This window comes from Vulpes lagopus, chromosome 2 (assembly GCF_018345385.1).
Source record: "Vulpes lagopus strain Blue_001 chromosome 2, ASM1834538v1, whole genome shotgun sequence".
NCBI lineage: Eukaryota > Metazoa > Chordata > Mammalia > Carnivora > Canidae > Vulpes > Vulpes lagopus.
The window spans coordinates 140,503,737-140,518,757 of NC_054825.1; the positions used below are offsets into that span (position 1 = coordinate 140,503,737).

At 40.8% G+C, this 15,021-nt stretch overlaps 1 protein-coding gene across 1 annotated transcript in view; it reads right to left on the minus strand.

Moving 5' to 3' along the window:
- Positions 1-10,240: 10,240 nt before the first annotated feature.
- The window catches only part of RORB (RAR related orphan receptor B), a 186,893-nt gene continuing 182,112 nt past the window's right edge, over positions 10,241-15,021 (minus strand). Inside the window, exon 10 of the mRNA XM_041746404.1 lies at positions 10,241-11,356. Coding sequence (XP_041602338.1) covers positions 11,201-11,356 — 156 coding nt within the window. The 3' untranslated portion in view covers positions 10,241-11,200. The remainder of the gene's footprint in view (positions 11,357-15,021) is intronic.

Genomic DNA, 15,021 nt, shown 5'->3' on the forward strand with positions numbered 1-15,021 from the left:
GAAACTGTTGGCAGCAAACTCTTTTCAATGGTACTCATCTGGGCAGCCCTGGTGGCTCAGCGGTTTAGTGCCGTCTGCAGCCTGGGGTGTGATCCTGGAGACCCAGGATCGAGTCCCACATAGGGCTTCCTACAGGGAACCTGCTTCTCCCTCTGCCTGTGTCTCTGCCTCTCTTTTTGCTCTCTCTGAACGAATAAATAAATAAATCTTTAAAAAAAATGGTACTCATCTCCTGATCTGTTGGCCTCCTGGTACCTGAATAATAACAAAAACTATGTTTTAAAACACAAGTATGTGTAAAAACCATGTTCTAAATGCATAGATGACTAATACCACTGATATAGATCGAATCCCTAAGTGCCCTTCATGTCATTGATCTGTTTTACTGGTTGTTCTGAAGAGGTTCTTCAAAATGAGCAGATTACGTTGTCAGAGATATTTGGAATACTTGAAAATTTTTAGTGTACGAAAAGGAAGACTGGGAGTCAGGAGTGAAAGGTGTATTTTTATTTAAGGTGTTGATATGACCAAGAGGTTTGGACACACACTTGTTCTGCTGAATTTCAATGAGTGGAACCAGCTATAATCAGGGGTAAAAAAAAAAAAAAGGAAGATTTGGTTTCACTATTAAGACATTAATAATTAATTACTTTTTTTTTTAACCAGAATGGGCAATGGTGAGTGAATGATGAGTGATAATGAGTTCAAGAGTAGAGTTAGAGAATAAATGACCATCTGTAAGAGCATTTTTAATTTTTTTTTTTTTAGTTAGTGTGGTGGTTGTAATAAAATTTATCTTTTATAAGTTATTTATGTTATGTCTTTGTCCTCTTGTATATCAACTGTTCTTGAACCATAAGAGCATAATCTTCATCTGTCATATTTCATGATTTGTGTACCTGGTGAACAATGCCTGGCATATTGTAGTAGAAGTAAATATTTGTTGAATAAATGTCTGTTATAGTACCTGATAGGAAATTAGAGACTTTCCTGGATCCTTTTCACATTTGTGTCAGGACTGCTGAGTGTTTCCAACCTGCTTTCTTTTCCCTGTGGGCACACAAGTGGACTACATCTCCCATAACTTTACTGTTATGTGGCACCATTGGATCAATTCTGATTGATGGAATGTGGATAAGCCTACCTCATCCAAACCTACTATGTAATCTTGCGTGTTCTCTCTTGCTTGCCTCATCTTCCGGCCACATGCAAATGTCCAGTGAGTAAGGTGACATGTAAGATGACATCTGGCTCATCATTTTGACTGCATGAGGAATGCATATGACAAGCATATAATGTCCCTCTCTTAAAAAGCAGTAGCTTCTCTAAAATTTTTTACTTGTCCAGTGAAATAGCACAAGAAGTGATCAGTTCTCTGGATTCTCCTTCATCTTGACTGAGATTTTGTGACTTAATCAGACTGGATGAGGGGATTTGAGAGGGATATGCCAAATCCAGGCTTTTAGATCCAATTTGTTTTAACAAATGGGCTCTCTGGTTTCTCTATTTTTTATTTCCTGCCTGGCTGAGTAGTTTGTGAAAATCTAGGAAGTCATGTTCAACCTCTAATAGTCACTCAGGCTCCTTCTCTCATTGCTTTTGGTTAAATCTTTGGAGAAAAGAAGGGAAAGAGTTCTTCCAGTGCTTTTGCCAAGGGGCTGCTATTTCCCCTCCTGCTGCTTATGGTAAAAAACCAAAAACAACACCAAAAACATGTCTAAATCTGGTGTCTCTTCAAGAGGGTCATTTGTTCAAGGGTAAAACCAGTGAAATGACAGCAAATAGTTGGGAAGCTAAAATGACCAAAAGAGAATGGACTTCAATACATGTAGTTGACACATTATTGAGTACTAATACAAGCCATGCCCTGCTTCATGAACTTGAGAGATTTAAAGATCTGGGAGACACAGCTATAAAGAATTTTATAGCATCTTATTTTATAGTAATATTTATTCATCCAGTTAAACTTAGCAAGTTCAAGTTCAGTAAACAGTGAGAGAAAACTTGTATAGCATGATGGCTTGGCCATGGGAGACACCCCTGCCGCCCCCACCAAGATGGTGTGGCGGGATTTGCTTCACTTGTACCTCTTCTCTAACTGGGTCAAGAAGTCATTTGCCATGTGGAGTATGGGGCCAAATGGTGGCTACTCCTGCGATATCTGAAATGTCTTGTGGACACCAGCTTGGTGTGATTATGGGAACATGTTGCCAGTTCTTACTCTTAAATAGAGAAGAGGATCTAGGAATGGAACAATGCTCGGTGGCTCAGTGGTTGAGTGTCTGCCTTTGGCTCAGATCATGATTCCGGGGTCCTGGAATCGAGTCCCACATTGGGCTCCCTGCAGGGAGCCTGCTTCTCCCTCTGCCTATGTCTCTGCCTCTGTCTCTCATGAATAAATAAATAAAATCTTTTTTGTAAAAAAAGGTTAATATCTGTCATCTTATATGGTCCAACCAGAGTTTAAAAGTAGTTTCGCCTTTTGTGTTTCAATGCTGCCTAGATCTAGATTTCTGAAAAAAAAATTGATAATTTTTCAATAACGAGTTTTGTGATCAATTGTTGGTGGCAATTGACACAAGCCTGGGATAGATGGAGATCGTGAATTGGCTGTCTCTGACCAGTTATTTGAAGACCTGATTAGAAACCATGGGGCACAAGTGGTGCCCCAACAGAAGGATGGGTGCAGTTCTATTTCTGTGTCCTCTCTTCAGGGCCACATGGGGTCTGGATGTCTGGAATAGAGACGTTGCTTGAAACATACTGCATGGGCTACCACTGGTTCCAAAGACTGAAGTCAAGAGGAACTTTATATAAGGCTCATCTTGTTGTGTGGATCAATGCTTTTAGTTTTAAAATCTGTTAAATTTTGCTTTAAACAACTAGTGGAGCATTTCAGCTCTAGGACGCCAACCTGAAACAACCTCCAAGCACCTGGAAAATCACCAGCTTCTCTTAGAATTGCCTTTTTTTTTTTAAGCATCTCTGTGAGTCTATGATTATTCTCAATTACTTTCTACTACATCTTCACATAGAACTCAGAGTATTTATATGTTGGTGAGCATTGATTTTTTTTTTTAAGATTTTATTTATTCGTGAGAGAGAGAGAGAGAGAGAGGCAGAGACCCAGGCAGAGGGAGAAGCAGGCTCCATGCAAGGAGCCTGATATGGGACTTGATCCCGGGACTCCAGGATCAGGCCCTGAGCCGAAGGCAGGCGCTAAATTACTGAACCACCCAGGTATCCCCGGTGGGCATTGATTTTGATGGTGGAGCAGCTTGGTGCTGTTTTGTTAAAAATAAAAATCAGATCTCGAGACTTAATCATCAATTATTTGTGATCTGAAAGTTTTCATCAGATGTAGGGATTGTCACATCTATTGCAAACCTGCTGCAACTTGTTCTAACAAAGTGGGAAGGAGCTGCTTACAGCTCCGCTAGCTGCTAGAGCCTTCTTTTACAAAAATTCTGGAAAAAGGAGAGCTGCTGTTCCTATTTTAATTGCAACTTGGTGAGTTATTTGGCTATAGTGAAGTGTGGGTCTTTTCTCAGTGAGCACTTCTAACTCAGGCTAGGTCCATGAGGATGCAAGAATTTCCAGAAAAAAGTTATTCATTATTTCCTGGGAAAAGGGCAATTCTGTAAGGTAAGAGCCCAGGGGATAATGTTTTCAAAGGCAAATCTATCTCCTTCATCCCCTCCTTGTTCCCTGTTGGGGGAAAGAAAAGAATTAGGCAAGACTTTTTTCTTTTTCTTCTTTTAATTTTGTTCAGCATTAAAGGAGGGAACTTCATAAACATTGATTGTCATTTACAGAAAACATTCAGAAATCATGTGTGCATTATCTGGGAATGCTAACAGTATCAACTAATAATTTACAGGACATAAAATAAGGACAAAAATCTATTACATTCTAAAGTAATATAAAACTCTTTTTTTTAATTGTTAGGGAGTGCTGTTTTATTCTAGTATATTTATAATAATAATAAAAAAACAACTCAATGCTTACTTCCTAAATGACTCAGGCTGCAGTTTTACTCACATACACAGAAATGAGGGCTTATATATTAAACAAGGAGAGAGAGAGAGATCAGAAAATTTTAGATTTTAAAACTATATGTCACCGGGTTTATTTGTAGTTTGCCTTCGGCCTCTATAGGCCAATAATAATGCAAGGTAATAATGTAATTAAGCTCCAGAAAAATCAATGGTGACTATAGGAGGCATTATGCTTTTTAAAAAAGTATAATTATTATGCATCTTAGAGTGAATACTTTCATTGTACATGTGTTTGGCAATGCAGCCTTTGTGCATCGCCAGCAGTGGTGTGTATGCTGTGTCAACTGCACCTCACAGCTGCCCCTTCAAGGTGTCATCCTGGTTGGAAGGTACAGTTAAGTCCCCCAACAGCCCCTGGTTCCAACCGCTGGAGGACTTGGAGTGGTTCTTCACTTTACACACGTAGGCTGGAGCTAACGTAAAAAGTAAATCTCTGAATGTTGGAAGTAGATGAAAATCATTTCTCTCAATCCTAAAAGCAGGGAAGCATTGTCAGGGATTTAAAAAATATTGGAAAGTCTCATTTAAATCTAAATATCTTTTTTATTATAAATCGATCATCATAAAATACTAGCCTTTAAAGTCATATCTGGGATGCAGGAAAAGCATCAGGTTCATCAGACTTGCTCCTGCCTGTGTTGTTACAGCTCGTGACACCTTCAATCTTCCTTTCTCTTGGTGTCTCCCAACCCTCCCTCAGGTTCTTGACAACATTTATTTGGTGAAGGTCAGTTATGGCTTCAGCGAATGAGTGATCTGACCTCAGGTTACTCATAAGAAATAAACGTGTACAAAAATATTTTGTTCATCGGAAAGCAGAGTTTGTGTTCCTTAAGCTAGTCCATGCAGAAAGGATTTGGACAAAGCCACACTTGCTACAAGGAAAGATGACTTAACTCAGGCAACCTTTTTTTTTTTTTTTTTTTTTTAAGCTTTCTTTTCTCACATTGTCTAGTTCAGATAGCGTTTGCAGGTCTTAGGCCAATCTTCCATACAAATTCTTTGGAGCAGATTTAATTGACAGCCCTGTCCCTTTCTCAGCTGTATTACAAAAAGAAGCGTACACTTAACACCAATGACCCGTCAAGATGCTTAAACTGTTAACAACCAGTTTCTGAGAAGTACGTAACACGCACAACACGCAGAAAGGAAGCAAGTACATATTTGCTCTTTGTTGGTTTTTCCCCCTCTAAAAAAATTGTTACAAAGTCTTAAGCTTAAACAGAGACATAGAAAAATCAGTGTATCCACTGTCTCCAGTTATTTACAGCAAAAATTACAGAGACAGCATACATTGTATTAGACCTTCCACAAGCATATATTAAAAGTAATTACATTTGAAAAAATATTTTTATTTTTCCTCTACATTTCTACAATACATATGCAGTTTTCTGTGGGTGTAGTTTGCACTCGTGTGTGTGTGTGTGTGTGTGTGTGTGTGTGTTCCTCAGATGAAGCAGACAGTACTGTGCTTGGATGTGCGATCTGGAGCTTTTCAGACATACCTTATGTGTGTCTGTGTGTGGTCGCGATGGAGGCATGGAGATGCCCCCCTCCAGCCACCGCCAGAGGAGTCTGGTTTTAATAGAAGGATCGTGCCGCCCAGCTGGGGGTGGACACCCTGCGCCTCCCTCAACTGGGTCTATTCAATGCCGGTCACCTTGTGCTTTAGTTTTGGCCATGAGAACAATCACTGAGCTGCTTTTTCTGATCCACTGGAGGTCGTGCTTACAGTCATGCAGGAGGCAAAGATCACTATGGCCAATTCACTTCGGAGGATTTTCAGCAGCTTAGGCAAAAAGTGCACAAACACACAACCTCCATCTGCTGCATAGGAATCCCAGGTCCCGCACTTGAGAACGTGGAGGACTACGTGATCATGACTACGGAATAGGTTCTGCAGATACTGCTAAGGGAAAATCAAAACTTGTCACAGATATCGAAGCCACCACACATTTAAAGAGACGCATCAGGGACTCAAAAGTATAAAAATTGTGTGTTTGGTGTTTAGAAAAAAAAGTAGCCAGAAAGCCAGCCACCTGGCTCTATGAAGCTAGGAGTTTGGGCAAGACAAATAGAAGCGTCTCTTCTAAGCCATCGTTAAATTGAATCGCTTGCATTTTTAGACTGCTGGTTATTTTTCAACCCGACTCTTGCTATGTCCTCTGCAGTGATGGTCAGGTAAGGAAAAGAAATGCAGGATCAGTGGGCAAGAGCTTGGCCCCCACCCGCGCCCCACTCTGACTCATGCGGAGTCCTGTCTGGCCACACTTGCTCCAGGAAACGGGCCCCTACATTCAACTCTGCTTGAAACCAGAGGTTGCAAACTGCAGACCCTCTTCTGCTCGGAGACGTGTTGGTTGGGTTGGCCCTGAGCTCTGAATCAACGGACATCACTTAAACTAGAGAGATGTTGTAAGATTCAGAAGCTTGAGCAAAACTTGTGCTTTAGTTCACTCTCGGAAGTCCCTTTACCCATGGGGCATTTCCTTGCCAGCTGGCCACTGGGCTGCTTTCCCTCATTTGCATCAACTCCCTGGCTCTTTAGGCTTTTCACTTTTTAGCTCCTGCTTTAAATGAACACGTACCTCTGGTCCTGAGCCCTGCGCCCTCCCCTGCCCTGTCCCCAGCTGCCCCTCCAAAGACAGGTTGGCAACTCCATCTAAAGACCCACATGGTTTCCTATACCAGGCTGCTGCTTTTATTAGCAGTTGGAAAGAAAAATATTAAATGCCACTTTATCTAAAGCAGATAGTGGACTTTTCGTCTTCTTTATACAGGGGACTTTGTGCAAAGTTTCACTACAGATGCATACTTTCAAGTTATTGCTGTGCTATTGAAAGGTGGCTCTGTCAGGACACAGGCATCCTTGCCTGAGTTTACTGCCAACTGTAGTGACTTCATGGGAAGCAAAAGTTTACAGAGAAAAAGAGAGTCAGGAAAGAGTTATTTCTTCTAATTTCCAATAGCAGTAGAATTTGTCCTTGCTTCTGTAATAAATGGAAACAATGTGCAACAAAACTGACATCATTTACATCCGACTGATGTTTTTGAGGAAAAAAAAGGCTGGTTAAGTTTTAGGTTGTCCTTGGGACAGAAGAATTGCTTTTGCATTCAAGCCTGGTACACATGGGATTGTAGAGAGTGAGCGTGAGTTGACTAGCCATGTGCATGGCTTTCTACAAACAATTTAACTTGACTGCTGTGACGTTATGTGTCGAACAAGGCAGCTGCGATAGGAAATGGACTATTGTCTCCCTGGCACCTCTTGCTAATGTCCAGAGTTCACTGTGATTTAAGGTGTCACAGATTCTGCCCAAGAAGTCAAATTATACAAGAGACCACTAGATTCACTGTTTATACCTACACAGTGGTCCTTTATTCGAGCGCTGAAGACAATATTCAAACAAGGCAAATCCAGAAAAGGTATGTTTGTAGAGTACATCTCTACCCTGGGCTTTCAGGCTCTGGAGGAAAAAAAAGAGCCACAAAATAAAGGATACAAAGATGACCCAGATCATGGACGGTAGTATGTGTGGCATCTTAAACCAGATTTAGAATTCCTTCTTCTCCTATATTCCCTCCAAAATTTGCCTTCCCTTTCTATAGATCATAGAAACACTGGAATTTGAATTCACACAGCTTTACCTAAGTTGTCAGATTCAGCTAACACCACTTAGATTTCTGTATTTTCCTTGTTCAGGACTTGTATAGGAAGCTTGGGTTTGCTCGGGAGACACATATTCCTATTAATAGGGCAGCTGGATTATTTGGCTCTTAGCAGCTTTTAGAAAATGAGACTAAGTTGTCCTTATTCGTGTGCAACTTTCTAGCAGGTCCACACAGTTAACAACAGGAAGTTACTGCTTATTGTTCTGAAAGCCTTGTCAGAGAGGTTCTCTCATTGGCATATTTAATTTATGCCATTTACATTTTGTTGTCATTTTCCTGTTTTATTTTCCCTCCTTCTTGATGTACTTTTTTTTTTTTAAATGAAACATCCCTGAGTGGCTACAGTGCAACATCTGCATCAAGCAGTGATTGTCATTTACGAAGCATGAAGTGAAGAGTACAGATCATGGGTTCTTTCATCCAGTGCCTGAAGGTGTTGTGGATACTTGTGAGTCTTCGTAGGGAAGGGACAAAGATTGTGTGTGGTAAAGAAAGTTGTTCTCAACCAAATTTCAAAATACCTTGGGATGTAGTCACAGAAGATGTTCAAAAGGCAGCTTTTAAAGGCATTTGTTACCACTGAAAATATGACCTGGTTCTCTTTTCAGGGACAGATTTGGCAACTGGGGCGCAAAATGGAAATCTCTCTTCTCAACTGAAGCGGGCTGAGCATGTACTGGTTTTCCACTGTTTTGTTCTGGTTCAATCGCTAGCTGTTTCCTGTCCCCTCGCTTCAAAAGGTTCACGCCGTCCCAGTGAAATGCTTGCACTAGTGGAAACGACAAACAAATTCAAATCCAGTACCTCTTGAGGCAAATGCGGGGAACAATCCTTTTCCTACATCACCCATGGGACAAGGGAGGAAAAAATTCTCAGCCACTTCATCAATTGAGCCAATTTAAATCCTCTAAGGTAAATTGGAGGAAACGAATGATTCCCTTTGCAATGGAGCAGGAATTACAGGCCGACAATGGAAAACACTAGGCCAACGGAACAATGAAAACAAAGTTTGACATAAGTTCAAAGCTCAAAGGGAAACCCCAAGTAGACACATTAAGCATTGCCTATCACAAGCCAATCATAAAACATACATTGCATTTGGAAACGGCTTGGTTTAATTGAGCGCCTTCCATTACCCTGTTTTCCTAGCAATCAGTAAAGTAATCTTTCCATTAGAAGGAAATATGACTCTTGGAATTAATTCTTTATACAAAGAGCTAGCAGGAGTGACATTTACACCAGAAACAACCAAGTCCCTGCAGCAGCATAATATGCAGTCTGCAGCTGTCTTCTTAGACACCAAAGGTAATTTGGTTCAATGTAGTTAAATTAATTGAATATAACAGTAGTTGAGAAGGAGAGTCATTATTTTAAAGCCTTTTTGTTTTTCCCCACTGGCTTGGAATTCATCAATCATGAGGTGGGCAAAGGCCCTGTTTTCTAGAAAAAAAGACTATCACTAACGACTGATCATCAAGGAGGGGTTCTGTGGCCTCTCAGAGATGGCTCTCAAGACCATGTAACTTCAGGAGAGCATCAGAGATGAAAGGGAAATCAAAATTTCCCCTGATGGAAACTTCACGAAGCAGGTGTGCACACCTGCATGTGTGTGTGTGTGTGTGTGTGTGTGTTTGCTGAGGAGGAAAGGGTAGTGCCTCCTGAGCTGGTGGCTGTGCTGTGCTGACAGGAGATGGTGAATTCCACTGTCTTTTGCACAAAACTCAGCTCTAGCTTCCTTTTAAAAAGCTCTCGTCTGGGATCAGCTAAGACCAAAGGCATAGGGCCTCCAGACTGTAGGCAGAACAGGCTGCTTGGGGTTTATGCTTTCCCAGTACTCTGCTTGGAGAGCAGGGGGAGAGAGGAGACTTGTCCTAGGAAGTCGGAATTCAGTAAGCCTCACCTTGCCTCCTGCATTCTGTACTTTGTACAAGTTGCTTAAAAAAAAAAAAAAAAAAAAAAAGGCCCAGGCTAGACGGATGATGCAGTTTTAAACTGCATAGGAAATAGTTTTGGCTTTGAGGTGTATTAGTTCTACAGAATAACTCAGATGTGTTTTTGTTATCTGTGGAGTTCTGTGTGTACAGTACAGCATTTTGGAGTTGAGAGAAATTAGAGGTCCCACATTAGAAGGACATATAAAATCCTGCTTCCCCCTTTATTGCTGCTTTTTCTAACAAACTTAGCAAAGAGAATGCATATAAAGAACGACTTCTTTACTTTGTATGTGTTCTTTCTACCTCTCCTTTGCCAAAAACAAAATAAAACCCTAACAGCAACAACAACAACAACAACAACAACAAACCAAAGAAGCCCCTCCACAACCCAAACCAAACCAAAACAGGTTAGAGAGAACACATTTACATGAAATGGCATCCGGACCCTGGGTTCTGAGTTCCTCTGTGACTCTAATTTTATTAGAAAAAATTGCTGGTGGTCAGACCTATAGTCTGTATTTCTCTGCTGAGCACCAAAATCAGTTTCTTTCCCAGCCTGAAAGCCAAAAAAAAAAAAAAAAAAAAAAGTATTTTGCCTGTCTAGGTGAAAAATAGGAAACAGTGATTGTTGGTTAAAAAAAAAAAAAAAAAAGTCCTGGACTTCAAATATTACCTGTGGCCTAATTCTTAAAACAGGAAAATGGCTCCAAATCCTTCCCTGCCCCCCACCCCCCCAATATTTACCATCCTGACAAGGCTTTGTTGTCACTGATAGAGATAGAGTTCTTATACAGAGGCCGTGCATTATATATACTCCTTTATAGACTTATCTCTGAATTGGTACCATCCTGCTGTACACGATAGTTGTAAAGTCTGGCTGGGAACACAAAATCCTGATTGTCTAACGTAAAGGTAACATATAACACAGAAGGGAAATAATATAAGAGAGCCTGACTGAACCTCCTTCGCTAGTGGGTATGGTATTTTAAGCCACAGTGCATGTGCAGGTATACGTAATAGTCATATATAATATTCTCAGATATTATATACTTATTACATACATGCACAGTGCTTTCCAAGACAGCTACAAATTTACACATGCATCAACTATCTAAAAACATAGAAATAGGTAAGCCTATTAAGTGGGATTTTCTTAAATTATATTTGAACAATTAACAGGAGAAAGTAATCATGTAAAGTACCGCTCTGTTCTCGTATATATCTACAATAAAATTCTATAAACAGTTGTCTCCCAAAACATACCCGAATAAAATAAAATTAAAAAAAAAAGATAACACCCAGTGTCCTCTATTTGTATATTTATGGTCATTTCAAAAACAAACAAACAAATAAAAGAGCCCCACTTAGGTGCATATTTACATTCTTCAAACTGTAGCGGTGAAAAATAATTCTATTAAGTGCAGGACATTCCTAATGTTGCAGTAGACATTTTTTTTTCTTAAGTCTTCATGAACACATTGCTTTTGTCTTAACGGTGATGCCTTTCCCGACTAGGAGACAGTCCTCTGGTCGCCTTCATTTGCAGACGGTGGCACAGTCGGGATTAAAGAGTTCCTTGTATAATGGAGGAAAGAGTGTATTCACTATGTCTGGATGTGATTGTTTGAATACCTGCAGCTTCTCCCCATGCAAGTTGCAGACCGCCGTGATGGTGGGGATCTTGGCTATTAACTGCAGAGTGGGGAGAGACAGGAGGGAGGTGGGGAGGGGGGGCACAGAGGGGGAAGGAAGCTCATTAGTGCTCTGTCTTCTGAATCCGTGTCCTTCCTGGCCTCGGATGAAGGAAAGTGGCTTTGGGAAAAAAAAGATGTTCAGAAAGAAAGGAAAGCTCACTTTGGGCTGCTTCTCCTTATCGACAAAAACAAAGCGCCCCTCCCACCCCGACCCCCCCATCCTCTAAAGGGAAAACAGAGAAAGCAAGCGAGCGGGGGCCAAGCTTCCTGATTCACTGCTCTTAAATAAAGTGTGTATGGGAGGTAGTCGAGTTTAATCGTTAGGAGTGGGTGCTTTGCACAGCCAGGGCGACTGACTCAGAATCCTGATCCCAAAATAGCCAGATGGCTGTATGGCCGTGATACATTCTGTCTCGGTTTTCCTGTTTGTAAAATGGGCCCACTCATACAGTTCCTACCTCTTGGGTTGTTGTGTGGACCGATGTAATTCACAGAATAGTGCTAAGAGTAGTGTAGGCATGGAACCCGATTGGGAGCTAATATTATCTATCATTTCCCACAGATTTTTATGATATGAACGTGAGATTTCCAGTTTTGGAAGGCGACCATGCGAGGAAGGTGTAATCTAAACTGTACGAGGCGTGATCCATAATTCTTGGGACTGCTTTGCTCACTAGCCTGCCTGGATCTTTCTCGTTCTTTTCCACTATAATGCATAAAATGAAACCTATATTTAATCAACAGAAAATTTGGGAGGTCACTGTCTCTTGTTTCCTCAGGGAGGCATTTAAAAAAAAAAAACTCGTGGGGGAATATTCACTTATAATTGCTAGATTTTAGTACATATGTATCATGTGGGATGTGATTTTTTTTGAGTTCAAATACCCAGAAGATAGTGTTTTATAAAAACTTAAAATGTCCACAGTTTGCTAAATGCTACATAGGTCTTAGGAGATGAACAATTCTCGCTTTTAACATATTTATAATATTTTATAATCATCATTTTATGTCAAAATCAGCTAATGTCATTGTGATCAAACTACTGTTGGAATAAGATGTGTTCTCATGTGGAGAACACTCTCACAAAAGATAATCCTGATAGTTCATATAGCTGACCAATGGTACACTTGAAAGTGATGATAAAATATAAAATTAAATAAACCCCATCTAATCACCAATTAGGCTCGCTGTGCTCCCTACCCTATTCAATAATAAGAAACCATATCAGCCTTTGAAGTAAAAGAGGAAATAGATAATTAGTTACTTTGTGGCTCTTCAAAATCAGAAATTTCCACTTTCATTAACTTTCCTTTTAACAACTAATGACTGTAAAACCACACCAGGAGCAATTCAAAAATAGCATCAGGATTAGAGCTGTTGACATATTCATTAAAGGGATCTAGAACACATAAAGAAGTTTGGGGTTCAGACTATCCATTTCCATGGCTGTTTGACAATAGAGGTAGAAATAAAAAATGTGAAATCTTTGTTTATAGAATAGATGTTAAATTCTAGACTGAGAATTAAGGCTGTCTTTCCAACATGAGGTCACTTACATTGTAGCAGGTACTCTGTTGGACACTAAAGTGCCCAAGACATGGGTTCTTGCTTATAACCTGCTTGTGAAGACAGATGTGAGTCATGGTATCACACAGTCAGAGGCAGACTGAAAAACTGTGGTGGGTGCCATGCAGGGATTGGCTAGAAGTGGAAGGTAACAGAATGTTCTGACTCCTGTCAGGCCAAGGAAAGCTTCCATGAGGAAGGACCCTTAAGCTGAGCTCCGAAGGGAGAGTGAGAGCTGGCTAGAGGCTGGGGTACATGACAGGCACCGGGGGGCCATGGTAAAGATGCTGTGGTACGTGGCACACCAGGAGATCAGAGCAGTGAGTGAGCACATTGGAGGGAAAAGATGGAGAGATGGGCCTGGCCAGTATATGCAAGTCTACGTAAGGGCTCTTTGGGAGGGTTTTCAGCAAACAAGACGATCAGAATCACATTTTGAAAGAGTTGCTTTGGATCCGGGGTGGAAAATGGTGTCTTTTCTATATTTTCATAGGTAAAGAGTATACCAGGTCCACGTAACTGAGGTCCCTTGGGAAATTATCCAAGCTCTCCCGACCAGCTGGTTCACACAGACGGAGGCTACAACAATTTGGAACACTTCTTACACATTACAATCTCCCTGAAATAGCAGTTGGATGCAGAGAGGCTTTGGAAGCTTTCTATAATCATCTACAGTTGAACTGATGATATGCAGAGCTCCCGAAACTTCCAGATGTGATTCTATAATGACTGTCAACCTTTACTCTGTGTAAGAATCACTGGGGTGCTTCCTAAAAATGCAGATTCCTGGGATGTATTCTTAGGGACTCTGTTTCAGTAAGTCTAGGTGGAGCTCAGCCTCCCTATTTGAAACAAACATCCCCAGGATACTGTTGGGCTGTGTCCATCGACTGGACATCAGAAAACACTGTTACAGAGGTTCAAATCTCATACATTTACAGCTGATTTTCACAATTGAAAAGTAAACTCTTTATCATATTTGAAACAGACCTGGGATCTGAGTGAAAAGTTAGCTCCTTTTCAGGAGGCAGAGATAGAATTTATCATCCTCAGAGAGGGGAGGTTTCATTTGCTTAGCTCCATTAGTTTGGTGGAGGATAAGTAATGGAATTCTGGAATTCCCGATGGCATGCAAATACAACACAGAGAGGATTAGACTAATGATTAAAAACAAAAACAAAAACTATGGGTTTTAAAGCCAACTGCTTGGGGGTACTTAGGTGGCTCAGTTGGTTAAACATCTGCCTTCAGCTCAGGTCATGATCCTGGGGTCCTGGGATCAAGTCCCACATCGGGCTTCCTGCTTAGCGAGGAGTCTGCTTCTCCCTGTCCCCACTTGTGCTTTCTCTCTTGTTCTTTCTCTCTTTCTCTCTCAGATAAATAAAATTAGAAAAAAATTAAAGCCTGACTGCTTGGGTTTGAGTACTGCACCTGCTATTATAGCTGTGGGATCTTGGGCAAGTCACTTATTTCTCAGCTTTGTTATCCATCAATTGGTCCCTACCTCAGAGGGTTGTAAGGGTGAACCGAGTCAACATAAACTGTCTAGAGCAGTGCCCAGCACGTGTGGCGATACATGCATTAGGTGTTATGCTTCCACTCCCACATAATGCTTCCTTCAAGGAGATGAACAGTCAAGGCCATGCTTGTTCAGCCAAAAGATACAGAGAGCAAGAACCCCACTTAAACTTTAACCAACTACTGAAAATCGAGTCATGTGTTAATGCATGGGGGAAATCAGCCATTCACTTTTGTTGAAACGAAAAAGCAAAGTCATACTGATTTTCATTTTCTCGTAGCAATTAGTCATTTGCTCATTTAATAAACTGTGATTCATAAAGTGGAATCCTATATACTACAATTCTTCAAGCTTGTTTCTGCTTCTTTAGTGAAGGGGAGGAACTGTCCTCTTAGCTAAGCATTAATTTCTCATTAAATGCCTAAGAGGACCACCCTTCTTTAGTCGCTCACCTGCATTGGAAATACTTAGTGTCTTCGGTTTTGGAAAGTGAATATGGACTCCTGCTTCTTTCCTGCCCCCAAACTGGGGTTTAAGGAACATCTGGTTCAGGACCTAATTATGGGATTTGGATCTTG